This window comes from Lonchura striata, chromosome 3, assembly GCF_050655825.1.
Source record: "Lonchura striata isolate lonStrDom1 chromosome 3, ASM5065582v1, whole genome shotgun sequence".
Taxonomy (NCBI): domain Eukaryota; kingdom Metazoa; phylum Chordata; class Aves; order Passeriformes; family Estrildidae; genus Lonchura; species Lonchura striata.
The window spans coordinates 68,998,860-69,026,695 of NC_140705.1; the positions used below are offsets into that span (position 1 = coordinate 68,998,860).

A 27,836-nucleotide genomic window follows, 5' to 3' on the forward strand; every position below is an offset into this window, starting at 1 on the left:
TTGGTTGCACTGCCATCTCATCTGGGTTCCTAAGCCCACTCATTTCCCACAGAGGGCACTCTTGGAACGATCTATTCCAGTTTCAAACTATGCAGCTGAAGCTACGTGGACAGTAGTGCAAGAGAGAGCAGTAAGGCCTCTTGCTCTCCTTTTTTCACTCCTCCACTGTTCCCAAGGTCAAAGCTGAGAGCATCTTCCACTTTGTGTACTGCCTGACAGGAAAGGTGCTGAAAACAAAAAAATAGTTATTGTGATCTTTCAGACCCCAGTTGCCCCTGTTTTAGCCCTAGTTTGACAGGTAATCCAGCCATTCTCACAACCTACATGCATGTTGTCAAATTTATGCATTTAGTATTTCTAAAATGATAATGAGAATAGCATTAACATACTGCTTATCCTTTCACTTTCTTTGCACTTCTTGTTTCAGTGTTGTAATCAACAAATAGCCATAGTTCATGATCTGTACTTGAAAAGAAACAGGACAGTCCCAATGCCAATCAAACAACTAGACCAATTTAGCATTTTTCACATTAACACAAATTACAACTTCAGCATTTCATAAGCAGTTAAGTAAAAATGGATTTAGCTTCTGAATTTATTGAACATTCATGCTGGTTGGTGTAAAATGTAAGATTAGGTTTATAGCACAGTTTTTACACTTCTGTGAGTAGCAATGACAATTCCTCTGTATGGCTTTTACTTTGACCTGTACATTCCATCCCACCCAAAAAAGAAAGCAGCTGCAGGTTCTTCAGTCAAAACCACAGAAAAACTGTTTGAGTTGGTTCCATGCTTCATATAGTAACTCTGAAATTATAGGAAATTCTACTTTTAAAGAACTTAGGGCTTTTATCCTTGCAAATCTTTTTCCCCCTCTCATCTGTTCACACAGGCTTGGTGTCAGCCTGGTTTTAATAACTTCAGTCAGTGCAAGGTTATGTCTCTCTCAGCCAACAGAAGTTCTCTGTGGAATAACAACAGATTGCAAGAGAATAGGAAAGGCTTTATGTATTTCAAAATACATAAACAAAATGAATGAATTTGCCATTTTACAGACTTCAGTAATCACTGAGTGATTAAGTAGCTCACACTATATACCAAGAAATAGCAACTGCAGCATTTATGAAGAGAGTGAAAATAACCTACTGTGCACAAGAGATGATGCAGCTGCTTAACTGTCAGCATGCAATTCATATACCAATGAGTAGAGCATTTTCCTGGAGCTCAAAAGCAGATAATTATCTACAATTTCCCTTCACCTCAGAGTTAGTCTTCTACACAAATTCATTGAGGTTGTGTAATGCTTTCCCTGGAAGTGTCACATTAGGCCTTCTTGGTGTATCTCCCGTGGTTCTCTATGCTGTACTAAATAGAGATAATCAGTAAATACCTTTTCAGTAGGTTAATTGAGATTGTACTTGTTCCATAGGGTATACAGGTGAGGAACACTATCAGGGTTAATGTGGTTTAACCTGCATCTTTATTAGAAGTTTTTCAGATTGTATGCTTGAAGTGAGTTAATGAATCATGGATTATTCCTAGCTACACCTCAACAAGGTGCCTCTGAAATAATTTTAAAGTACTTCAGAAAAGGTTGAACGCTGATGCTCAGCTATGATAAAATTTTTTTCAGGAAGAATGTTAATGTGAGGTAGCAATCAACTCAAATATGCATATGGCAGATTATGTTTCCCTGACTTTGAGAACAGAAAAATTGTTAAGAGAAAAAAATAAAGTAATGAAACAATGTACTCTGTTTTATCTGTACCTTTAATAAAATCTTTAGATGATATACGTAAGTAACATAAATAATTTTTAACTTAAGTATCTCTCACAGTCTATTTCAGAAGCTCAGAGAAACTAGCCACACACTTTAGCTTTTCCTAACAAAGTCAAGTAAATTCTGTAAAAGAAGATAAAATTACATGAGACATCAGAAGGCAAAAATGAGTTCTCTTAATTCACTGAAATCCTTTCCTTGGCCCTTTGTCCACCTGCCAGCTCTGGCATTCATCAGACTCTTGCTGAGTGGGATAATTCATTAACCTGGACAAAAATTAACTTCTCTCCCTCAGGGCTAGAGAGTTAAGTTTATTCATAAAAAGACCTAACAGGCATTACCACCAAAGCAAAATGGATCTTAAAAGCAAACAGGCAGGGCAAGGAAAGTAGCTCAACTTACATGAGACAAAAATAATTTATGGTCATAAGATATTACAGCTTTAGCTTCCTGGAAAAAAAAAAACAAAAAAACCCAAACTTTCAGGCATTTTGAGGCTGCAGAAAATCTTGGATTATTCTTGGATTACTTTCGTGAAGGCAAATGATGAGCCAAGATTCAACATTTCAAAAGTATACCCAGACTAGTATGTTTGTCCAGGATCAAAACCGAGTTTGTTGATATTATGCATGCTTGGCATTAACAGCAGAATAGAAATATAGCTGAAAGAAGAATTACAGTGAAAGTACTGAGCAAATAATACAAAGAGCATAGTAAATACCAAATCTGAAATGCAAAATGATGAAGATAGGACAAAGAAGAGCAATAGATGCCCATATGGCTCTTCCACATGGATAAAAGCCTGGCCCAATTCAGTGATAAAGGCATATTAAAGCTCAAACCAGTTTTCCATGAGAAATGCAAACCCCCTCACAAACCCATTTTTATACCGTTATACCTGGCATTTTAACAATAACCGAGGAAAACAGTCATTAATATAGGAAATCACCATTGCACATGCAGCCAGACTAACAAAAAAGCAGAAACAGAGCAACCAACAGTTTCTTTCCCATTAACATTTCTATATTGTTTGTATCAACAACTGGCTACACACATACATATACACACACATATATATACAAAGTTGCTCTGAGTGGGTACCTGAACAACCTGAGTTCAAAAGGAGAGGAGAAAGCTACCTCCTCAGGAACATATTGAAACTATGCAATTTTCATAATAATTGACAGGGTAAACATAAGCCTATGAAAAAGCAAAGACAGATGTCCCATCCAGTGGATGACTACTCTAAGACAAGTGACAGCACTCATTTACATCCAAGGAAGCATAAAATCAGAAAACATACTGAGGTAGTGGGGAATACTCCAGATGGATGAGTATTTGCATTTCTCTTAATATGAGCTGCAAGAACTAAACCCCCAGGAAATGTACTGATAACCTGATCAAAGTAGAACTTGCTGCAACAGTAAGAAGATAAGGAGAACCATTCTGGCTCAAAAGGACTGACGTTGAAACGATCATCCCCTTTGTTTCCCTCTGGGCATCTCCACTTGTAACTCAGATTGCCATATTTTATGAAGATCAGGAAAAATCCCTACTCCCCGTGTTGTGGGAGGCATAGCAACAGAGGGGCACTCGCACAACTAATTGTGCAGTCACAAGAACTCCCATGCTGCTTTAAAGAAGGGTTTTTCTTAACACTGTTTAGCCTCAGGAGCCAGTACCAGTAATAACATTGGAGGATATTGATGAGCATGCACAGACTGATCTTATGGCACCAAATACAAAATCTACCTTGACTAAGGGACATCATTACTACTGGCATTTTGTATTTACAGATGCTCTACCAGCTTAACAGATGAAAGGGAAATATCCCAGCCTCTTCGGACTCCTGAATACATCAAGAAAAGCTCTCACAATCCTGTTTATCCTAACCTAAGAGCAACAATGCTCTACTTGTGGGCCTTTCCAGATATGCCCTCAGTATATGCTTTGTATACATCAAACACCTTGAAGGCAGAAGAGCAAGAGAGAGCTGCACAGACTCTTGTAACCTGGGCAGACAAAGCTGGAACAGCTGTTCCCTTCTTACCCATTTGTGGTTTAAATGGTCTGCAACTGGAAAACATCCATGTACCTACTCCTAATGAAGGCACATGCTACAGGATATAGCATTAGAATAAATACTGGGGTGAATTGCCAGAGAAAAAAATGAGCAATGACATAGCAGAAATCTCAGATGGTAGAAAAGCTTTATACAAACAGTAAGAAAAGCTACTTCATTATGGAAGTTTGATTACACAGAACTGCTTACATCCAGCAACAGAACAGAAATGAAATGGCACTAAGTGCACTTTGCATTGTATTGCAGTTACAATATCCTAACAGGCACAAGGATACATTTCACAGTAAGACTAGGAGATTCTCCTGACAACAATATTTTTTTCAGTGCTTTCCCCTATTCAACATTAACTACAACAGTGCTTAGAAACTTCCAAGACATGGCACAAAATAAATGTAATTTGTTGTAGATACTGTTTTCACATAACACATTAAAAAATTACAGGCTTACTAAGCACTGCAAGTTATGAAAAAGGAATTACAATTATTTTTCATTAACATTAAAGACACCTTTCACCAATGTTAAGCTATTCAGTCCTGCTAACTAGGTCCATTCAATGAAAAGCCTATTATTCAGTGTCTAATCAGACAAAGATTTCTCCTCAGCATGCAGATAAAAAGAACAGGCTATCATCCATAACTACATAATATTTCAGACTGAAAGCAGTCATCCTCAATTTTGTCATGTTTGATCACTTTCAGAAAGATATTAAGGCTGCCCAGGGAAGACATTAGAGCAACCTTCTTCAGCTAGTTTTCTCAGTGGGCTGAGATCATAGCTTTCCCTGTTTTCCAGGTACAGTAAATGAACACCTACATAAAACTATCCTTTAGCCATCAGAAGCCAAGCACCTCTGTCCATTTCAGAGCATGCTCGAGCTAGCACCACAGCTTATAGCACCAGTCCTACCTTTGATCCAAACCATTACCTTACTACTTCAAGTCAAAGTTTAATATACCTGTGAATACTAAGGGAACTGAACCTGATTAAAAGCAGCCCAGGCAAGAAAAAAAACAAACATCTCTGCTTACCTTTTATTAACATTTATATATATATATTTATATATACATACACACACATACATAGACATATATATAGCTATATATATATATCTGAGCAGAGAACTTTGTTACTTAGCCCCACCCCTAAATCTTGCTTTCAGTCTCAGTTCTGTTTTGGTATGTCTATAATTTTAAAGCTCTATTTAAGCAATTAACAAAACTGAAGTGGTAAAACAAGATACTGATAATGAAGCTTGTAAAACAAGATACTGAGTTTTAAGAAAAAAAATACAGCTCTTGTTTCTTTGGAGAGATATAGAACATGCCTCCAGACAACTATTCAGAACAGGAATTAAATTTGAATTATGAATAAAGTCTTGGAGAAGCCCCTCAATTATAAGCAGAGATTAAAGAGACCTGCACCAATTATGGTGTCCTAAAGTTACCTGGTGTGAATTCCTTTCCATTTCTATTAGCAGCTCATTATGTTGCTATTTACAGTTACATATATGAGCTCTAATGCACAGATTTAGGTTTCTGGCTACAGAATATTTGACAATTTCAAAATCTAAAACCAGGTAAGCAAAATTACTGCAGAGCTGGAATCAGCAGCAAATTTAACTTTGTTGATGTGATGAAATCTTTTCTCTAAGGTACTGCAAAATCTTTATCAAGTCACAATTTCAGACTGAGCATATCTATTTGCATATGAAATACCATCTTTCATAATTCACATTCCCCTGAAAATATCCACAGAAGCTGGATAGGATATTCACTCTAGGACATAGTAAACTGATCCACCTGATCTTCACAAGTTGAGCTTAGAAATATCACACAATTTTATGTGCATTGTTCTTGCAAGCGCCTTTTTTTTTTTTTCAATAAGAATTTTGGTTTATAAGAGCATTGTTTAAAATGCATAATACACATATGTCAACCTGATTTAATTTAACACAGAATTTCAACCAACACCCTATCATTGCCTGGTTAGGGGCATGAGAGTTTTAGGTATGAAATAATGCCTGTGATTGTGTAAAGACTACTATATTTAGATTCAAAACTTGTTTTAGTTCTAGTACATCTGCTTTAACAAAATCAACTGTAAGCAGTTACAGTTAAGACTTTAGAGATAATAAGGTATATATTTCAAAACTTAATGACTAGTTACTTTTAACAGTAATTTCTGTAACATGGCTACAAGAGAAAGTTTTACATAAGACTGATTATCACAGCTCTCCATCTGGTTATTTTCCCATTTTAAAAGAGTTTTAATCCACGCCCAGAAGTTGATGTTTTAATTTTCAGGTTCTTTGAACATTTTGCTCAGCTGTTGAACTAGTGCTACAAGCTCAGGGTTTCCCCCAAGTGATTCAATTTGTTTATAGGCTTCAGATTCAAGCTCTTTCAATGTATTCCGAGTGTACTCAAAGGAACCAACATTTTCAAGGTAATGTACACAGTATTTTTTTATATCTATGTTCTCTGTCCTTTGACGTAAAATGTTTTGCACCTGAGTACTTTCAGGTCTTGACCAAATTGCATGAATGGTTGGGAATGAGAACTTGCCCTCAGTTAAGTCTTCACAGAAACTCTTGTTCTCACTATATTCTTTGGAGTGCAAGTTGGCATAGTCATCTCTTATTTGGAAGAAGAGACCAAGTGTGTTAAGAAGTGGCTTTAAGTCTTTTTTATAATTCGAGAACAGCTGCATGAGGCCTACAGCTAATCCGAAGAGACCGCCTGTCTTTTGCAGTACCATCGCTTTATACTCAGCCTCTGTAGGACAGGTGTAAGTATCCCTCCAGTAAATATCCAAGCCTTGACCTTTATGGAGTTCCAGAAGTTGACGGGTAAAAACTTTAACAGCATCTGGATGATCAAGGGTTAAAACTTTCTCTAAGCCAAGAAAATAAACATAATTAGCACAGTTGATTACAGACGGAATTCCATAGATACTGTGCGCCACTGGAAAGCCCCGTCGTAGCTTTGAGTTATCTTCAATATCATCCACAAGTAGACTTGCATTGTGCAACATCTCTGTCACGTCAATGATAACCTATTACAAAAAGAGAAAATTGTTAAGTCTGTCACTGCAATTTAACTATGAATTTTGCAAGACTATACTTAAAATTGATAATGTTTTAAAGAACTACATTCTCTATCACTGAGGTTCCTCTTCAGGCAACTTGCATTACTGTTAGTACAGATTAATGCTTCTCTTCACCATCCAGTTTGCTCTAAGTCCTAGATCACATAGTCTTACGCGTAATGTTTTCAGCTTCAAAGTTAACTTACTCCCTGAAGTGCTCCCACTTGCATACTCCTCTTCACTATTGCTACAGTTCTAAAACAAGCCATTGTTTAGGAGTCATGGAATAACTGTTATTAGAAACATGACTAGGGGAAAAAAAAATAAACACAGTATTTTGAAATGTTTAGATTTACAAACCTGAAATCTCCCAACGTTAGTTCTTGAGAGTGCCAGGTATCATCCATTATCACATTTCTCTTGTGAACCAAGTGGAGATGTCATTCTTTTCCCACACTTTGTGTGGTTACATTCAGTACTGAGCTCTTAAAGGACACACGATACTCTCAAACATAATTTGGAAAGTTCTTGGCAGAAAGACAACAGCCACAATTTCTTTTGAAAAACTTCCTACACACTGCTTGTTACTAGGTAGACCAGTATCACATACCACCTGAGGTGTGCTATAAACTATTCACAACGTTAGGCTTGTAGCTGACTACATTTGAGTAGAATGGAACCTTAACAACGCAACAAAAAATGAAGTCTTAACACTATATGCTGCTTTTATTTCACAGCTGCTAGGTATATTCAGCACCTGCTTAAATGGATATAAATTTAAGCATGTAAAACTGCATACTGTATAAACTCACTGCAAAACACATCTGATTAAGATATGATTTTAAAGCTAATGAACCAATTACGTTCCTTAACTACAAACATTGCATTCAGTCAAAATTAATCAAAACAACTGCTAAAAAATACTAAGGCCACCATAAAATGGCACCAAATATCTAATATGGTCCTATTTGGTGGGTGCTGTAGAACAAAATAAGGACTTTGCCGTAAGCATTTTCTTGCTACCTGGTGTTCAGTGAGCATTGTCCCAAAGATTAAAACTCAAACTCCAGGAATTTAATTCCTTTCCCAAGATATGATTGCAAGAACAGCCTACTTAAACACTCATGAAATCAAAGGATAGAGTACCTACTGAAGGCAACTTCACACTCCTATTTGTTTGAATATACTTTTGGTCCATTATCTCATTCTCAATACTATCAGGAACATTTCCCTGTGTTTTGAGAATTCATTGGATAAGCCTATTCTAGTACTTCTTTTGCTAACCTATTTTATATCACTGGCAGTTTCATGACCTCTTTCAGCTTCCATATATAAGGTTGAAAGGAAATAGTGTTTCCTGACTCTGTGTTTCTATCAAATTACCTTGTGAACTTAAGATAGTGTCAAAAGTGCTCCAAAGGTGAAGGAAAGGAGTGAAACAGCTCAGATATCAGAAAAAGTTTATTTTAGAAGACATCAGGAAGTAGCCTGAGAAAATGAAAAGACTGGTCTCCATAATGAAAGCAGAAGACCCAGTACAGAGTGCTGTTTTCTTACAATCTACATCTATCTAATCAGGATCTGCTGCACTGTCAGTCCAACACACAGGTTTCTTCCACTTCCTTAACTGCAATAGCTTTAAAATTTGCCTGACGCTTCCTAGACCATTTAAGTGCCTTCTCAGAAAGAAGTTCACCTGACAAACTCAGTGCTCTCTAATTCAGCAAGTTGAAGTGTCTCAGTGCAGCACCAAAAGGGAACTAGAAATTCAGTAAGTGTTGGGGGAAGAGATCACTTGGTTGGGGCAAAAGGTGAAACAGTGGCAGTTAACAGTAAAATAAACTACCAAGGTTTATACAATTAAGGTATTTTATTGTATACAAGATTATACAATAAAATACCTTAATTGTATAATCTAAATAAACTACACAAAGACAAATAATCTAAGGCAAGAAAAAAATCCCAGAAAAGGGGACCAGAAAAAAAAAGTGCCAGAATTCAGATTTTTAATAAAAGTAATACAAATAGCTGGAAATTAATCAGGATGTTAGACACAAGGGACATCTTACAAGAATTATAGGAGATATCAAAAAGACGACCAGAGGTGGTCCTCCAGATTTCAACCATCTTTAGTTATTAAAATCAGTACTAAAATGCACAAAAACTGTAATAATTACGTCATGATAAAGACTAAAAGAAGACAGGGTCTTGTTTTTTCCTGCCATTACAAACAACTTAAGTGGTAAAGGAGACATTAAAGCACTGGTTTTCTTAATAAAGATAATCAAAACAAGTAGTCCAAGTTTTCAATAGCAGTTACATAATCATCAGTTTAAAGTGACAGAACTGGTAATTTCTGTTCACACAGAGGCACTGCAGCTTTAGTTTACTATTAGCACTAAACAAAAATGGACCACAATGTCATCGGTGCCCAGCAAAAGGGCAGGCAGCAGCAGTCAGACTGCAACATAAAAAAACCCCTAGTTGAATATAATGGAAAGTTTGTCATAATGAAAGGGGTTCAGCATGAGAAGACAGGCCTTGGGAAGCTGCAGAAACCCCACCACCAGATTTTCAAAACTCAACAGGGCTCCCAGAAGCCTAAAACAGCTACAGAGCAAGCTCTGCTTTAAGTACAGGGTTGTCCTTGATAACTTCCAGAGGCTTCTTCCAACCTGCATTCTGATCTGTGATATTAGATTAAACCCATACATACAATACACAGATTGCTATATTATTTATTTTATGTGGATGTTTGTCTGAGCACAAAGGGTAAGATATGTCTAGCTGAAAGTCAGAATAAATTTTGCTAGACAGACAGGCTGAAAAATGGAAGAGTTCCTGGAGTTCCTAGATTATGAAATGCAGTCTCTTAAACCACTTAAATCACTTTGCTACTTGACAGCTATGAAGTAGTTTTAAGTCACTTTTAAGCCACCCTAAAAATTACTCCTTCACAAACTTTAAAGATACTTCTGCCAACAATTAATGAAATTAACAAAGGACCAGCTGGGTGTCAAAAACCACAACCAATTATATTGATTCTTTACATGGCCTTGGACAGAAAATACTTTGCACGCTCTGTATGCAGTTTAGCAAAACTGCAGTCTAACCTAAAAAGGAGGATAATTTTTCATTTGAAAAGTCCCAGTGTTTACACACACAGTCATGCATCTTGCATACTTTATCCAAGAGAAAAGACAATGAGAATTTCTAGATAATCCTTCTCATTAGAAAGTAAGGACTGCAGAATATATGATACATCCCTCTCAGTTTTAAGCTTGTAAAGTTGATTTGATTGCTGTCTTTGATATTCTTGAATCAAAATCTCAAGATTTTATTTTCAAACACTTTATTTGTGAAGTCTACAAGGTAACTGTCTAGCTTCTTTTGTAAGTCATTAAAAACACAATGTTAATAACTGAGTTATGTTAAGCGAGTAACAATGATAGCTGCTTACCCACAACTTCAAAGGTTGAACACACTTGGAAAGAAGTAAATATTCTAGTAAGTCATGGAAGTAATTACTTTAGTGTTGCATCACAGTAAAAGCTTTGCACTGAAGTTGTTTTCCTGAAAGTTCACTTTATATTCAGAAATTAATGCATTTAAGATTTCTGATAATTTACGCTGTGTAAGAGAATCATCTGTTACCAGTGGTCTTAGAAGAAAGGTAACAACATTTCAAAAAAAAAAAATTAATAAGTACCTGTATTTTATCTTCTGGAACATTCAGCCAGTGATTAAAGGCCTGTGACAGTTTGGTTCTCACTTGCTTACCTACAATAAAAATATTACAGGCATTTAATAAAAATAATAGAGTTTATTATTAAGCACAACAGTTTGTCTTATGAACTACAGCTGATTTGAAATCCAATTAAAAAGCTGATCAGTGTGACAACACAAAAGTGGAAAACAGATCAGTGCATTACTTGTTTCTTCATTGAATAAACATCAATTGGCAGCAGTTTCAGTTTTAAACACTTTGCAGATTTTGTTTTCACAGTTTAATTAGTAAGGGGTCCTGACCATATTGGTAGCCTGTACAGATCAACTAGTTTGCAAGGCATGTTAAGCCTAAGATTAAAAAGTTTCAATTATGATTCATTATTAGTTGACAGTATGGGTATTTGTTGAATAGCTATTTCTCTCAATTTTTAGGTCTATCTCCTGTAGTACTATTCTTGACTTGCTACTGTAAATTTCTAAAACAGGAAAGTGGTATTTAATATACTTACTAAATAACTCTAAACAAAAATCTGAACAGAACATTCAGAACATAATAGAACTTTCCAGGAATTCAGATATTTATCTTACACCCAAAAAATCTACCTACAAATAGGGTTTGGTCTGCTTTGGTAAAATCTACTTTGTTGAAGCCAGGCAGTCATCCTGGCAAGACAACACCAAATTACCAAGTTTGGTGTTAAAACAAGTTGTTCTGCTCAATCCAGATACTTTCTAAATGACAGAGTGAATTTCAGTAGAAGTTAACCTTATGCCTATACATTATTGATGTCTACTTTCTTTGGTAATTTGCTAGTTTTCATGTACAAATATCCATTTTACATCTAGTCATGTTGAATATGAAATAAAGTCATCCCCTATCCACACTGAGACCATTCTGCTCTGAACTTTGAGATGCTCAGCTATGTATAATATCTTGGAATAGCTGCAAGACAGGTTTACAAAAACAGGTCTATATATACAGCTCAAATAAACAGACATTTGGAAAAAAGATTTAAATAAACTTCAAAGCAAGTGTAACATAGACACCCATGGAACCTATATTACTTGACTCAAGATGTACTGAGACATAACTGAGATATTCTGCAATATTAGTCCTCATGTTGATAATTCCATCTTGCCCTTAGCACCAAAGAAAGGTCAACATTTGAATCGCTCCCTAAGGCTTCTCTATGACTGTGTAACCAGCCCATACAGAACAGAATAATAAGTACAGGTAAATTCTCTTGCAGTGATAGATCCTGGAGAAACTGGACTATGAATTTTTCACCTTTCCCCCTGCTTACCACCACCAAGTAAGCAATAGCTTTGTGGGTTGGGCTCTGCAACAAAGGTGATAACCTTCCTCCCTGGATCAGAGGTCTGCACTTTTTGTCTCAGTTCTCAATGATTTCCACTGCTTCAGTTCACACCATCTTCTGGTCCTTACTAGACAAGATTAACAAAATGGTCCTCTTTTTCCCCCAGCAGCTCTGACCTCTGCTTCTGCCACATGTGAACATACATTCTTACCTGGACATACACTGCCATTGGCCTGTTTTCTCCATTTTTGTTGTCTGTGCTCAGTTTTAAACACTAACGGTTTTCTACAGGAAAGAAGGATTGTTTTGTCTCTCCTTGAGAATAACTGCTACAAGTATTTGCCAAACTGTATGGCTTACCAGTTAAGGATTAACAAGTATTTCACCACATTCAAAACTAAAACCAGTCAGAGATATCGCATTAAGGAACTGTATCTTATCTATAGCTGTTTATTCTCTTCTAAATTACTTAGATACAGAAAACACCTACTTTTTCTTTCTATACTAGGCAGCTAATCCTGATTTTCTGAACGTGTTTCCCAGAAAATAGACTTAAAGAATGCTGGATGTTCAGCAGCAAGCATTATTTCATGATGAGGAACCTGACTGCTAGAATGCACTCTAAATGGATTATAACATGTACAAAAGACTAAGCCACTTCAGTTCCTTGGTACAAACAACATTTGAGTTGTTAGAATTGTCTACTCTGACTAGCAAAATTTCCTAGACACTGACTATTCATGGAAAAAAACACTACCTGTATAGGGAAACATTTTTCCTTTTATAGATGCAGATTTGCTTGTCTTCTAAAGGAACATTATTGCTACATAAATGCTGTTTTATCTGATTCTGAAGTCAGTCTTACCTGGTCTATGCGATAGTACAGCCAATTGTCTGTATGCACAATTTATGCCTACAGCCATACTGTGGTGGCAAAAGACAAAACCCTCCAATACTGGTCTCTAAACCTGGATGCGGAGACTCCATTCCTTGCAACATCCCTCCTCTCCCCAAACTAGACAAAACAATATAGGGACACTAGGACAAAATTAAAAGGAGCACTGCCCGAATTATCCAGTTTCTTCACGTTCCACTGCTCTATCATCCAAAATTAGAAGCTCTACCTACTGTATAGAGCTATAATAATAGACATTACTGCACCAAGCTTTTATCAAAGCTCTGCTAAATGCATTTAGTTTAATCTGCCTAAGATCCCAAATTATTACCCAAATCGAACAGCAACTATGGAAAGCTTTTCTCCTTAGCAATGCTGGGTGGGAAAGGTGAGAAAAATAGTGAGAAATTCCTTCTCCAGCTAAGAAAGTTAAAGCTTTATCCTCCAAACAAATATCAAGTTAGATTAAAGATGTGTATTAAGGGCATTCCATCCTTCTCTTCAGATGAGATGCTCCTCATCTAAAGGAAAAAAAAAAGGAAAAAAAAAATCAGCCAACTTACTCTATATACACACTTGTTCTTATGATAGGGCACAGACCCAAAAACTACAGACCTCCATTCTGGACAGGCTCCTGGTTAGTATTGCTTCACTCTTGCTGTATTCAAATAACCACAAATTATGCCCTTAAGGCAGCACCCCACTTACAGAGAGGGTACATGAAAGGGCTAGAACAGCATGGGAAAGAGCAGAGGGACTATTAACCTAGCCCCCATTACAGCTAATTCAACTCATTAGCCCAGCAGATAACACAGCTTTTTGCTAGGTTAGCTTTCTGCCAGCTTTATGTACTGAGTCAGCTTATGCAGTGGATCTTCCACAATCAGTACAGAGTGAGCAGAGGATGCTGAGGATTGGGCATTGCCCTTCTGGAGGAAGAAAGCTCTTGTATTACCTCACTTGCACGTTTAGTTGCATCCTCTGATGGATCAAAACTAAATGGATAAAGTCCCCAGGCAGACCCCTCTAGAAGCAGCTACAAGAACACTATAAGCACCATAAGTGAAATGCACAAAAACAAGCAGAGAGCAGGTACATACATTTTTAACCTGTGCAGCTACTTGCGCCTGATTAAGGTCATTGACAGAATTCTCTAGCGTAACTCCTCTGCTCAAAATAGAGTTAACTAGTCCAGGGTTGTGATCCTGATTTGTGCCTTGCTCCTTTTCACAATCCTGAATGTCACTATCCCATGGTCACTGCAACTAAGGTTGCCTCCAGTCTTAAAGTCCTAACCAATTCTCCCTTCTTTTTAAGTGGAAGTCCAGCATAATGCCTTCCTATATCAGCGTGGTCACTTCTGTTAGCAAGAGGTCATCAATTCATTCCAGAAACCTCCTGGACTGCCTGTGTCCTGCTGTGATGCTTCTTCTACCACCCTTTGAGGTAACTGAAGTCTCTCATAAGCACCTGTAAATATGAAGCATTTTGCAGTTGTCTGAAGGCCTCATCCACTTCTTCCTGCTTAGGCAGTCTGTAGCAAACACTTACTATATTGGCACCCCTATTGATCTGCCCTCGAAACTTAACTCATGGTTATCTCAACAGGCTCATCTGACTGAAGGTAAAACTCCATGCAGTTCAACTGTTACTTCACATAAAATGCAACTCCCATTCCTTGCTACCCCAGATTGTCTTCCTAGGCCATCCACATCAATCCACTGCAGCACTCTGTGTGTTTATACCACAATAAAATTGTTGCCCTACAGTTGCATGCCAATCTCTGCCTCCTCCCTTTTACTCCCAATAATGTATGCATCTGTATAAAGGCACTTCAGAGAAGCATCCAGCCCTGCAGATCCCCAGAGAAAGCAAGAGCTTCCCCTATCAAATTCTGTTTGTACTTTCTTGTTGGAGTGCTAGGATGATATGCCTTCAGATCTGAACTATAGATTACTAAGTGTCTTGGTCATATCAGCCTATACACTTCATTTGCAAGTTCACTAATTCCTTACTTGATTGTGTATAGTAATTTTCTTTTACTATGATCTCTACTTTTGCCCTGTCTTGGATAGGTGGATGCTATCTCCTCCTGGTAGTCCTTGCTCTGCAAAGGAAATCTCAAGGCCATAAGAACCAAAGCTCTGATATCAGCATGAGCTGTGACACTAACTAGCTGTAGACAGGCAGTATCTGTTTATTCCTCCTGATGGTGAGAAGAGGGTTGAGGATCACAGAGAAGATCCACCTGGCTTCCTGTGGCCTTTGCCCTCATTCTAAAGGCCACATAGTCTTGCTTGATAAGCTTCAGGCACCCTCTTGCTATATCCATTAATGTTCAAGTAGCAGAGCTGTAAGGTTAAGTGTTTTAAAGGTGGAACACACCTTGGCAGTCCTTTCCTCCCATCCCTATCAGGGGTATCCAGAAGCACCAAACCTCCCTAACACAAAACCACATGTGGAGTCCTCTATTCCCTATAGGAGTAAGTCTCTCCACTATCTTCACAGTCTCACCACTTGCTGCTGCCCCAGGTGCTGTTCTGATGCTTTGTTGTAAAAAACTATAGAATCATTTAGGTTATAAAAGGCTTATAAAGAGCTTCCAGCCATGTGTCTTCTTTCGGTGCACTGAACCTATTTGGCAACTGCACATCTGTTCAAGGAACAGGAATCTCTCTCCTGGTGCCAGAGGCCACCAGCCTTCACCATTGCAGGAGTATCCATCTGCCAACCTGATATGCAGAGACTATTTCTGCCTCATTGTCAATATACCTGGAGGTTTCAGATTCTTGAATCTGTGGAATCTTGTAATTTTTGTTATAATGATGCTGTGCAAGCCTGCTGATCCCCTTCCACCATTCCTTTGCTTGGTGACACAGGCTTTCCACAACTACACGCCTTTAGGAGCAGGGACATCACTTGATTCCAGCTAGTGGGTGCCTCTAGGCATCTGTGTAGTTCACAATCTAGAGAGGTGCAGCCTCCTTCAGGAACTTGGCCCAAGCAGAGGCCTCTGATGTGCCAAGCGTAGTTGTGCCAGTGGTGGGGGATCATAGCCTGTGATGCTTAACTCCTTCACCAGGCTGACCAAGTTCAACAACCCGGCAGAGAAAGCTGAACAACAAAGCCAGTCTTGACTGTTTAGCTTGTTAAACAAGACCAGGAAAGACTGCAGCCAAGACCAGCAGGACAAGAACGGGAAGACGCAGTCATGAATGGGATTGGAATCTGCCTCTTTCAAAAGCAAGCTATTAGCCATATCAGTTTTATGATAACTGAAATTCCAGATATTCCTTAGTGCTACAATATCAGCTACTGCTCTTAACTCAGACTCTCAAAAATAAAAAATTCACCATGTGTGTGAATTAAGTAATTTTTGAGGCAAACCACAACAGAATCTATGAAAGTCAGTCCTGCACTTTATGATACTAAGTGACAAAATACAGATTAAGCAGAACATTGCTAAAAACTAGTATGGCAATGCTCCACTACAATGAGATTTTACAAGAAAAGTTACTGTTTCAGAATCCATGTTCTTCTCCCAAACAATAATTTCTGCTCAAGAAGGACAAAACATTAAATACCATGCTGAATATTAATTACTAGCAGTTAAAATAGCACCATACTAAGCATAACTTAAGCCTAGCAGCTTCCCTTTCCTAGTGCTGTTTGAAGTCAAAGAAATATACAAGGTTACCTTAAGTATCACCCTGAGACTGTTACCATTTTAAGTCTTTTTTTAGCAAAGGGAAACAGAGTAATCAATTTCCTCTACTAAGCGGTTAATACTTAGCAGTTAAAAAAATTTGTGTCCTTATGCTATTGACAACATCACCAGGCTTTTCCCCTTCTCTGCTACAATCTTAATACAGTTATACAATCCCCTTTTATGAAAACAAACTTTGATATGTATCTACATTCATTCAACCATAGCTTACTAAACTGCTTGGAGAGTTTAACTAGTCTTTCAAGATAAGCAACTGGACTACTGTAGAGCAATAGTGTACATATTTGACACTTAGCCAAGCTTTCTGCAAAGCCCCTCAGAGCTCAAACTGATCCAACACAGAAACAACTTCTTGTTCCTATCATTGTGCCTGCTCACTAACAAGACAAGAGATTAACCAGGCAAGTTTTTAATAGGTTAGGTGATCATACTACCTAATAATTTGATTAGCAAATTGAGAACCAGCACAAGTTAAGCAGCAGGAGAATACTGCCAGAGGCTAAGAGGATGGAATGAAACTGCCTCTTTCAACAAGAGCCTGTTATATTAGCTTGGGCATCTCATTTGAGCTACACTCTAGGTAAAAACAGCATCTATAAGTCTGTTTTTTCCACCCTTACTGAGCACTGGTACTAACACTTCCTCCAAGATTCACACATGTAACATGATCTGTACTTGGCATAGCTGACCTTAGCCAAAGCCAGTGTTTCAAACACAACAAACATGATTAATTTATGACTAGGAACCCTCACTGCTTCACCTGTTACTCAATACAAGGATCCCACAGGTACACCACTTTCACCTGCCTAGTTTATGAGAAGTTTTCTCTTTTGAATCAACCAGAGCAGCGTATCTTGTTTCTCACCTTCCCCAAAACATACAATAAATTAACAAGAAGTCAACATGGTAAAGTGGACTATCAGATTTATGATACTTATGCAGGACAGGATATAAAACACCTGTACGGCCAGTGAGTGTAGTGTTACATAAGCTACCAGTAGAGAGTTATTACAGTTGAACTCACAAAGTAAAGGAGTTTAGCCACAGGAATCAAGGTGGGAAGGTTAAACATATATTCTAGATGCATCATTTAAAGTGAAAGGTAACTGAAGAGCTATTAGCCAAGCACTTTTGCTTATAGAAGATTTTTCAGCACTTTTGGGCTGAAAAATTTCCTACTAGGAAGCTGAGCTTTTCTTCCTGGTATCTACAATAGCTTTAAAAATAATTAGTAGCAAAAGATGCAGAGGTGTTGCAATATTCCTTGGCTAAGGAGATAATCTAATAAAATAAAAAGTAAACTTAAAGATTATGTTTGAGGAAAGCAAATTTTTTCAGGACCAGGGCTTAGAAAGCTCTCTGTAATATCACAGACTCATTCTCAAGGTAGTTCTGTAGAAAGACCACCACCCAGTTCAACATATCCAAAAGGAATACACATGAGGAAATGGGAAACAAGCCTTCTGGCATTAAAAAGGCATGCAACTGCCAAATTCTTTCCTTTTCTTAGTTTTCAACTCTGTATTAACTGCCAAGTCAAATGAAATCACTAATGTTGGCAAGAAAATCCTGGATATTTGTAGAGGTTAATAATGAAATTCATTATACACAGGTATAATGAATTAGGACTCAGAGGACCCACCCTACAGATATACAGCTCTTGTTGCAGATGTGCAAAAGCCACTTAGTACTCTGCCTGTTATTTATAATGCTATTTGTCTAGGCAGAAGGTCTTCTACCTTGGTCAGATATAATTTTGATCAGAAATATTTCCCTACTATTTACCCACATTTTTTGTCTTCCTTAACTCTTTCAGCATGCAATATAAGCTGGACAGAGGGCAAGCAGGCATTTATGAGTAGCTCCAATGACAAAGTTGTTCCACCACTATTTTTACAAAATTAGTCACTTTGATAGCCTGTATGGTCTTTCTTACACTTTAGGTGTACAAATAAAAGTCACAGCAATCTGTTTAGTCGAAGAGGCTTCCAAGGGGCACATCCATACATGCCCCCTGAATTCTGCTATACTGCTCAAGACTGAAAACTTCATATGAATGTATTGCTGGTGACCTGATACTACACAAGGACTGGCTGAACCTCTGACAGGTGAAGCAAGCCATGAATATGGACAGATGAAATTGGCAATAAGAGCACCTGTCTCTATACATACCAAAGGGAATAAATTACTTGAGAAGAACAGGTTAATGAAAACCTCCAAAAACCAACACAAAACAAAGCCAAACAAACAAACAAAAAAACCTCCCAAAGAACCCAAACCAAAAACCCATCAAACAACATCCCTCCCAGCTCAACCAAAACCTAAACCCACAACCCACTGAGTTTAGTACCGCAAGCAACTAAAGAATAAAATATTGTCAACCCTGAGGATCAAGGATCAAGTCTTCAGTACTTGCCTCTATCAGTTTTTAAAAGCAGCACATCAGCTACTCTGGAGAACAGAATAACTGCAATATTGCAATATTAATGTGGCAATAATACTACAGACACAAGAGCTATTGTACCAGTCTCAAAAAAATAAAGGTGGTTCCATAAAAGGAAGAAAAGAATAAGTACAAGAGAAACAATGAAAAGTATTACATTTTATTATTCTTAAATCCACACATCAAGAGTAGAAAAACTTCTACTTCTGTCGTGGTTTGACACGGAAAGAGAATGACAACTTCCCATGACAAAAGTTGATATAAAACCAATTTTGATACTTAAAACAACACAGTACAAAGAAACTTGCCTGGTAGTTGAAGCAGATACTGGTATGGCTCTAGGATTCTTTTAGATGTTTCATCCATCCCGTCCATTTCTTTATTTCCTAAGATGTAGTTCACTGTTAAAGAAAGTGTTAACACTATTTAGATTTAAACATTTGGAAGTAAACAGTAGATGCATACAGCTAAAATGTCAGCTGACTTACAGGTTAGGGGCAAACATTCCAATTTTGTGCATGACACCTTCAGTATATAAAAGGTTTCCAGATGTCATTTACCAAGGAAACACATATAATACATGTTAAATAGAGTTTTCTTGAATTAATCATGACGTTTAAGCCAACTCCTAGACTTTGTTTACTTTTTTGTATGTAATAGACTGCTTAGGTGATGAAGTATTTAAAACTTTACCATTCACAACAATAAAGCTCCACTGCAAATCTTTAAAGACACTCATACAAAACCCCACATGACTAATATTATTAGATCACCCTAAATGCTTTCTCCATACATTAGACATTCCAGAAGAGGTAATGTCTAAGAGCAGAAAATACACCTCAGACCAAGACAACCTAAAGAAGTAGAAAACTAGCTTCAGTCTTTTGATATAATTCCTCAATCTTCTGTTATAAGTCAAAATAGAAAAATACAATTTTTCTACCACTGATCAAGCATACAGACAGCTGTTCACACTTTTCCATACACCATATATGTAACAGACTCCTATGAAGAACCTTTTAGGATCCAGGGCCTACAGAGCTCAACAAATTTCTATTGATTAGCTTCAATTCCATGTACTTTTGGTCATTTCCATCTGCATTTTTTTAAAAGATTGTTTTCTGTGATAGATTTACTACCCTTTCACCTCTAGCCTTCCTTACTGCACTGCAGATGCAGCAACTCAAAACAATTCTTCTCATGTAGTTTTAAGACAGGAACTGCAGGAGTAGCATAAAGTCTCATGCTACTTCAGCATCACTTCTTGGATACTTTGCTAATATCCTGCAAAGGATTTATTTCTTTCCTCCTTGAGCAAGTGAATAGTTATGTAAATTAATGTCCTGATTTTGGCTAGAATAGAGCTATTTTTCCTCCTAGTAGCTTCTGCAGTGCTGTGTTTTGGACTCTGTGTGAGAATACTGTTGCTAAATAATGCTCACTGTAAGTGAAGGACTTTTCAATTTCCCAAGCTCTGCCAGGGAGCAGGTGCACAAGAAGCTGGGAGAGTATAGCTCAATCAGTTCCTGTCTATGCCCATTCCCACTTCCACACCAACAAGCATTTGTAGCAATCTGTACTTGGAGAAATTATCTGTGCTAATAACTATTTTCCAAGTTTAGGTATAGATCAATTCCTTTATCTGCTTCCCTCTGTGTGTTCATCAACTGTATTGGCACTTCAGGGGCAACAAAGGCTATTTAACCAAATATAGTTGTCAACAAAATGCTTGTAAGGCTGCACCTCTTTGGGAAAGCTTCGCATATTTTCTAGGCAGTGATGCTGTGATAAGAAGTACAACCTTTCCATCCTATCCATGATGTGCCAGCACAACTACTGGTCAGGCCACACACTAATCAAAATCAGATTTGACACTCTTGACTCCTTATTTTGTGCCAGCTTGTTGTTGCAACTGAACCACTGTGAGGCAGCTGTCAAACTGTACCCTTACATATAAAAAGAGTAAGTCTCAAAGGACTTCAGCAAGGAGGTAAAATCAAAGATTTTCAGAGTCTACCCCCAGATGTTTTAAGCAGAAAGAATCTGGCCGAGATAGCTATAAGGATATACTATCAACCTAATAACTCCTCTGTGACTATTATTTGTCAAAAAGCCACAAAGATGGTGATAGAATTGAAAGTGCATAGCTATCCAGCTAGGCTGAGAAGAGATGTTAGGATTGGAAATGTTCTCCTATAAAAGCTCTTGCTTAGAAGTAAATGTTAAAGCTCTCTTTCCTCAGGGAATTAGGTCTCTTGCTCATCTGTAAGACAGTAAGTCAATATTCAGAATCTCCAACTAACTCAAAATTCATTAATATTGTACAGCATCAACCTAAATATGTACATCTTTCTGCACAAAACTAATAGGAGTTCACCTGAAATACTAAATATCAGCAGAAAATGAGGTACTTCTGCCACAAGTACAGAGGTTCTTACTTTCTTTTTTTCTTTTAATAAAAGGCAAAGAAGATCTAATGAACAAAAGTAACCAATCTCAAATCAATATAGTTAAAATTTTATGTACTACTATTCTACCATTAAATGAAATTCTAGGTAAATCTCCACCAAGAAAAAAAAAAAGCTTGATTATTCATCAGACAGCTACACATTTAACACATCCACTGGCACATAAACAGTGAACAGAACCTCCTCCAAACTTATACATAAAAAGGGACACTTGATAAAGAAACATGTAAATGAAATTCATTACAAAAGCCTGTAAAAATACCATGATACCAGATGTGTAATATTACTGCTCTTTGCACAAAATTATCACATACAGCACACTTGGGAAATGACTGCTATTAAAGGGTTTCCTGCTGAGGTGCCTGACCGATTTGTTATGGAAGTTACACTGTTTCACTGAGAAGGATTCCTTACTGATTTACACACAAAATCTCAAGTCACCATCTCCCACCAAAAAGTAAAAATCAGCAGATAAACAATGAATGAAAGGCAACAGCAAAGCCTTTTGTTAGTGAAAATGCAAGAATTGATTACATCTATACCTATCCATAGGATTAAAGCAGTTAAGGCTATTTTACCTTTTAAACCAGCACACAAACTTGCTGCATTTCAATTCATATGCATGACAAAGTTAATGTTCCAGTTATTTCCCAGTGTCTTCACATAGGCATAAAGGACAGCCACACACAATAATTTTTGCATTGCATCAAACCTTCCCTCTGATGACCTCTTTGAAAACACGCATGACACTAGAATAAGATGGTAACCTGGGCCTCCATAATGTGGAACTACTCTAAAGCTATGCTTGAAGCTGTGATCTGTGTCTAGAACCTTTCTAGAGAGGATGAAAGTTGATGAGTAATGATGATTAATTCTAAGCCAAATGTCAAGAAAAAGTTTGCCTTTGGACAAAACAGCTTCTCATACTACCCTGCTCCATTCCACTCTGCAGGCCCTTCTTCCCCTCCTCCCAAACAGGGGGAATGTAATAGTCTGAAATAGTCCAGGTTAAATATACAGATGGCATTTTAAAAAGTATCATCATCTCAGGGCCTGCAGTCATAGTGCAATTACAAAGAAAATAAGAGACAAATATCAAAGAAGCAAAGAGCTCCAGTATAAAATGAACTATTCAGAAAGTTCTCAAATCGGCTCCATCACAGAACTTGGTACACTGAGACACTGGCTTCATTGTAGTCAGTGGGAGGGAAGAAGTCCCAGATAGGGGGAGCAGGTAGGAGCGAGGAGAGTTTCAAAAGGAATACACAGAAAGCATAGTGAATATTTACTGTTTCAAACAGAGACTACCAGAAGTGTTAATCCAACTGCAACTGGGACACTAGTCCACATTCGCATTCTAATCAGCAGAGTCGTATTTATGACCCCTCCCAGGCTGCCTCCGAACAACGCCTCGCATTAAAGCGGGCGGGCAAGCTTCCCACAGGTGGAAGGGCAGTCGCACACCACACATTTTCCCCGAAGATGCAGCTGAATAAATAATAGCTTTCCAGAGGCGCCACTCCAACACTAACGCCAGAACGACACGAGCATACTGCTTTAATGGGGATTTCCAAGAAAAATGGAGCTCGAATGCTACAGAAACCAGAGAGCAATACCTCGGCCGCCGAAGTCCCGGCCCGCAGACGGGCAGGGTCTCTGAGCTGCGGGCTGACCCGAAGACAGGCGATGAGTCGGCACAAACAGCGACCGCAGCTGGAGCGCCGCGTTACGCGGTTAAAACTCACATTTCACAGAGACCGTGAAGCTGCTGCCGCCAAACTCCCGCCACAGCCAGAACGACGGAACTAAGGTTAATTTTTTTCGGAGTTCAACACGGGCGCAGCCGCCTCAGCTGCCTCCAGAACTCCAGGACGAGCGGGCCCAGCTCTTCAGCGCCATTTTAGGAGATGGAGAGCCGAGGACGCGTCGCTCCCCCCGCCCGCCGTCCACCCCCATTTTCTGATCGGCGCTGTCGGGCTCAGCCGCCAGGGAGGGCCGGGAAGCGCCGCCCGCCGCCAGCCCAGCGCAGCCCCGGCCCCGGCCGCTCTGCCAGTCGCTCCGCCCGCCCCGGCGACCGCCGGCACCGCCCAGCACTACCGGCGGCCCCTTTCCCCCGGCCCCTTCCCGGGCAGCCGACAAGCCCCTCCCGGGCGGGGCGGGGCCGCCGCAGGACCTGCTGCCCCGCAGCCAGGCTCGGACCGGCCCCTCCGAGAGGGGCGCCCCCTCTCTCTCCGCCGCACGGCCCCCAGCGCCCCCCACAGCTAACAGGGCAGCCGACCTCGCCTCGCCGCCGCCGTCTCCTCCTCCGCCGGCAGTCGGAACCCCGCCCCTGAGCAGCCGCCGCTCCGGGAGTGGCGGCGCTAGCGGCGGCAGAGCCCCGAGCGGAGCGCCGCCCCCCTCCTTCCTTCCGCCCCGCCGGGCGCCACCTTCCCCTCCTGGGGGGAAAATGCGCCACCGAGCGCCCCCCGCGCACGCGCAGGCCCCGCCCCCTCGGCTCTTAGCAGTCTCTGGAGTGTCCCGCCCCCCGCGCGCGGTGTACTCTGGGAGTTGTAGTCCACTGAGCCGCGCAGTGCTGCCTGCCGGAAATGCTGCTAACAGCAAGCAAGAACAGCATTCCCCATAAGCCCCCTCGGCGCCGAGTCTCAGTTTCCATAGAAGTGGAGAAGAATGATGTCAGTATTTCCGACACGAAGGCCAATGGGACCGCGGGGTAGGCGGGCCGTGCGGGACACGGCCCAATGGGGGAGGTGGGGAAGGGGGCGTGGCCGCTCCCGTTCGCCCGTCAGTCAGTCATCGGTGCGGGAGGGGGAGGGGGACTGAGCCGTGCAGTCACCGCCGCCGGGGCCGCGCAGGACGGATCGGCCCCTCCGCCCGCCGTGCGGGGCCGCCGCCAGCGGAGCCGCTGCAGCAGCGTCGAGCGGGGCCGGGGGTGCCCGGAGCTGAGAGGAGCCTTCGCCCAGTTGCCTTCCGTGCCCCCCGCCTCGGGCCGGGGGAGTAGCGGGCGGGCGGTCGCCGCGGAACAAAGGTGAGGGCGGCGAGCCGGAGAAGGAGCCCCCGTGTCCCGCCGGCGGCGGGCGGGGAGGCGGCGAGGGGCCCCGTGGGGGCGCGGGGCCGGGCGTGCGGCGGCGAGGGAGGGAGGGGGGCGCTTGTTTTTCTCCTGGTAGAGAGACTGCGGCGGGACTCGCCGATGCTTCGTCTTCCCCCCCCCACCCCAAACACCCAGTGGCGGGCCGGGGGGAGGGACCGGCGGCTTCTCCTCCAGCCTCTCTGCCGGGAGGGACGGAGCCCCCTCCTCCACACTCACACAGACACACGCTCCGTGTCCCCGCCGAGCAGGTCGGGCCCCTTTCTCCCCGCCCCCCTCCCTTCCTCCCTCCCTGTCCCCGCTCCCTTCTTTTCTTCTTCTTCTTCCTTTTCTTCCCCTCCTCCGCCGCCTCCTGCCTGCTCTCCCTCCCTCCCCCCGCCCGGACCCGCTGCGCCGAGCCGGGGAGTTGCGGCTGTTGCTGCCGAAACTCCTGCGGCGGAGTCAGCGCTTTCCTTTATTTAGGGGGGGAGACGGAGGGAGGAGGAGCCGCCGCGATCCGGAGCCGCAGCCCCTACAAAAGCGTGTGTGTGTCGGGGGTGGGGGGGACTGCTCCCGACACCCTGCTCCACGCCGTGCACACGGGCACTCTTCCTCGTACAATGGAGGAAGAGCCTCCCTCCCTCTCTCCCTCCTTCTCTCCGCTCTCCCTCTCCCCGCGGTGAGGCGAGGAGGGGGTGCTGCCTGCGCTGGGACCCCGGGGGTGCCCTCCCGCCGCTCGGTGCCCGAGGAGGGGGCGCAGCGCCCCGGGGAGGCGGCCGGGCGCCTCCCCCCTCCCGCGGCAGCCTGGGGTGGGTTGTTGTTGTGGCAAGTTTCTCCTCCTCTGACAGAAATGGCGTCAGTGGCAGCGGGTGTAGGGGAAGCCGCGGCGTGTGGGAGCCGCGGGGGGAAACAGCGGCCGAGGAAAGAGGGAAGGGGGTGAGCCGCGGGAGAAGAGGGGATCCGGGGTAGGAAAGGGGGAGTTTCGGGAGGAGCCCAGCGCCCCCACCCGATGTTTGGCTCCCCTCCCCCCGCCCGGTGCGAGCGGCTGGTGCGGTGCCTTAGCGCTTTGTTTTAAATTCCAGGTCCAGCCTCGGCCGCTCAGCCACAATCGAGGCTTTTACCGCAGCCTGAGCTCATCATGAAGGTAAAACACTCGCTTGCGTGCCTGGAAGGGGAAAGGAGGGAGGGTTGCATGGAAAAATGCTGTCCTATCTGTCAGTCCATCTGTCCCGACCCCGGTGCGAGGCTCGGTGCTGGTGCAGATCCAGACTGCGGGCAGCTTCGCCCCCACTGCCGTGTTTCGGTGCCTGGCTCGTTTGCCGATCGTGGGGCGGGCCTCGCTCCACCGCGTTATGCTGGGGGAAGCTGTAAGTTCCCCGAGCAGGGGCTGTTCTCCTTCAGAAACATTGTTTGTAGGAGAATAAGGACATGGCTGCCTGGGCTGAGCTTGCTTCATGGAGGAGCAGGGCACAGTCACCCTGCTCGAGAAAGTAACGTTGTGGGGGATTTGCTGGCTCTACAACATTGTTTACTTGAATAGAGGGTAGATTTACTTACTTTCTATTCGTCAATAGGAGTTTTGTTGAATGAGTAATCTTGATGTGACTGGGGAGGGTGCATGTAAGTGATTCTCTGCAGTGAAATGATTGCTGTAAGGTGCAGAAAGATTTTCAAATGGGTTCTAATTTTCCTCTCGGTGCTGTGTAGTATTCATGTGCCTCACTCAATGTACTCTTGTACCTCAAATGTCATGCATTTTTCTTCTCTTCGACCTTTCTAGACTATTTATGTTTGATATATTATGCAAGCTAAGTAGCAAAAAAGATTGTTTTGGTGGAATAGAATTATTTCTTCTGTGTGTGGCCAAGAACTATGTACCTAAAAGTAGTTTTTAACAGCTGCGTGTGTTAGGGTTTTTTTTTACCATTTTGCTATGTCTCGCTCAAACTGCTGTTCGTGTTACCATCACCCCCATGTAATTCAGCTCCCGGTCCTGCTGAGCAGCAGTAAATCTCATTTCAAAATACTATAAGTCTTATAAAAAACAATTGTTACAAACCTGTGATGCATCAGTTCTTTGGTATTTGTTAATAAAAAAGAGCAGTCTGTATATGGGTTCTTCTACTATAAGAGTTTTTGTCTACTGTCTGTAAATAAGTATTATGTAAAATGTGTACCCAGTACTACAGTCACTGCTGGAAATGGTAAATGAAATAGACTCTTTTAATTTCTAGATTGATCTGGGTTGCTGAGCAGCAAAGTCTTTCTGTATAGCTGTTAAAGGTTAGCATGTTTTTTTTTACTTTGGTGACTTTATGACAGTTTTTTGGAAAATCATGTTTTAATTGCCCTACAATTTTTCTTTAGCAAGTGCTAAGATCTAAAATACTGCACACATCTGTCTTATTAAAAGTAAACTATTTATGAATTTACAACAACAGGCTGTTGAAGTTGTATGATAGGGAGCTTTCTAAACGTGGCGCATTGCCTGGTGGAGAGATACTGGAGATGGAAGCAAGATAAATAGGAGGCAGTATAGGGAGCTTTCTTCCTCAGAAGGGAAAAACACTTATTTAAATGACAGTTAAATTTACATAAGTTTCTAATATTCTTTTTTAATGTAAACAAATCTTACAGTTACCATAGAGATTAGGTTCAGATACTGTGGTTTTAGAGCCATATTAATATGTAGATAGACAGCTGGGAGCATGAGGAGGTCAGATCACAAGTAGAACGCAAAGTGTTCTGTGAAACAGTGATACAGATCCACTTCAGGCTGAATTGAATGTATAACAGATGATTCAATTTAGAGTAACAAATACAAAAACCTGTTAATAGATCTGTATTAAAAAAAAAATCACCCTCTCAGCTTACTTACTCTTCAGTAAGGTTTGTGCCACTATTGCATATTTATTTTTAAAGTTAGAATAAATTCTGTCAGTGTGTTCTGGTGTTAAGTTTAAGTCTGTAATTTTTGCAATTTGTGTGTGTATGTAGTGTTCAAACTTATATATGCTTGAGATAACTCCAATACTTTATATATTGTGCCCTGTAGTGTTAAGGGAGGTTAATCTGTAAGTCATTACTTTGAAGCTTTAACTATTACAGGGAAACTTTGAACAGAGTTGTGGCTCCAAAGAAATTTCTAAGATGCAACAATGAAACTGAGGTTATAGGAGTTACGCAGTGGATCAGTCCTTCTGGCTGCCTTAAATTTGTATTTTGTTAGTTATGCTTACAA

The 27,836-nt window shown here is 40.9% G+C and overlaps 2 protein-coding genes across 5 annotated transcripts in view; one reads left to right on the forward strand and one right to left on the reverse strand.

Annotated features, from left to right (window-relative positions):
* Window positions 1-992: 992 nt before the first annotated feature.
* On the reverse strand, window positions 993-24,001 carry GGPS1 (geranylgeranyl diphosphate synthase 1). Of its 3 annotated transcripts, none has more exons than XM_021527098.3 (4): window positions 23,810-24,001; window positions 19,372-19,464; window positions 10,660-10,730; window positions 993-6,917 (listed from the first exon to the last, which is right to left on the reverse strand). In XM_021527098.3, the coding sequence occupies exons 2-4, from the start codon at window positions 19,436-19,438 to the stop codon at window positions 6,156-6,158; spliced, it is 900 nt and encodes a 299-aa protein (XP_021382773.1). In that variant the 5' UTR covers window positions 19,439-19,464; window positions 23,810-24,001; the 3' UTR covers window positions 993-6,155. The 3 variants fall into 3 exon arrangements, with proteins under 3 accessions (XP_021382773.1, XP_021382774.1, XP_021382775.1); XM_021527099.3 differs by lacking the exon at window positions 23,810-24,001 and adding an exon at window positions 23,148-23,611; XM_021527100.3 differs by lacking the exon at window positions 23,810-24,001 and adding an exon at window positions 23,277-23,605.
* Window positions 24,002-24,319: 318 nt separating this feature from the next.
* ARID4B (AT-rich interaction domain 4B) overlaps window positions 24,320-27,836 on the forward strand; it is an 86,629-nt gene continuing 83,112 nt past the window's right edge. For both annotated transcript variants that reach the window (XM_021527101.4, XM_021527102.4), the window contains exons 1-2: window positions 24,320-24,556; window positions 25,678-25,739. In XM_021527101.4, the coding sequence (XP_021382776.3) occupies window positions 25,734-25,739 (6 nt within the window). In that variant the 5' untranslated portion in view covers window positions 24,320-24,556; window positions 25,678-25,733. The remainder of the gene's footprint in view (window positions 24,557-25,677; window positions 25,740-27,836) is intronic.

What these genes read in the sequence shown, in the direction of transcription:
- GGPS1 (XM_021527098.3), bottom strand. Translation starts at nt 19,438, where the DNA reads ATGGACGGGATGGATGAAACATCTAAAAGAATCCTAGAGCCATACCAG. An exon ending in GTATCTGCTTCAACTACCAG is followed by an intron (nt 10,731 to 19,371) that starts GCAAGTTTCTTT and finishes TTTTTATTGTAG; the next exon opens with GTAAGCAAGTGAGAACCAAA. An exon ending in TTCCAGAAGATAAAATACAG is followed by an intron (nt 6,918 to 10,659) that starts GTACTTATTAAT and finishes TTTTTGTAATAG; the next exon opens with GTTATCATTGACGTGACAGA.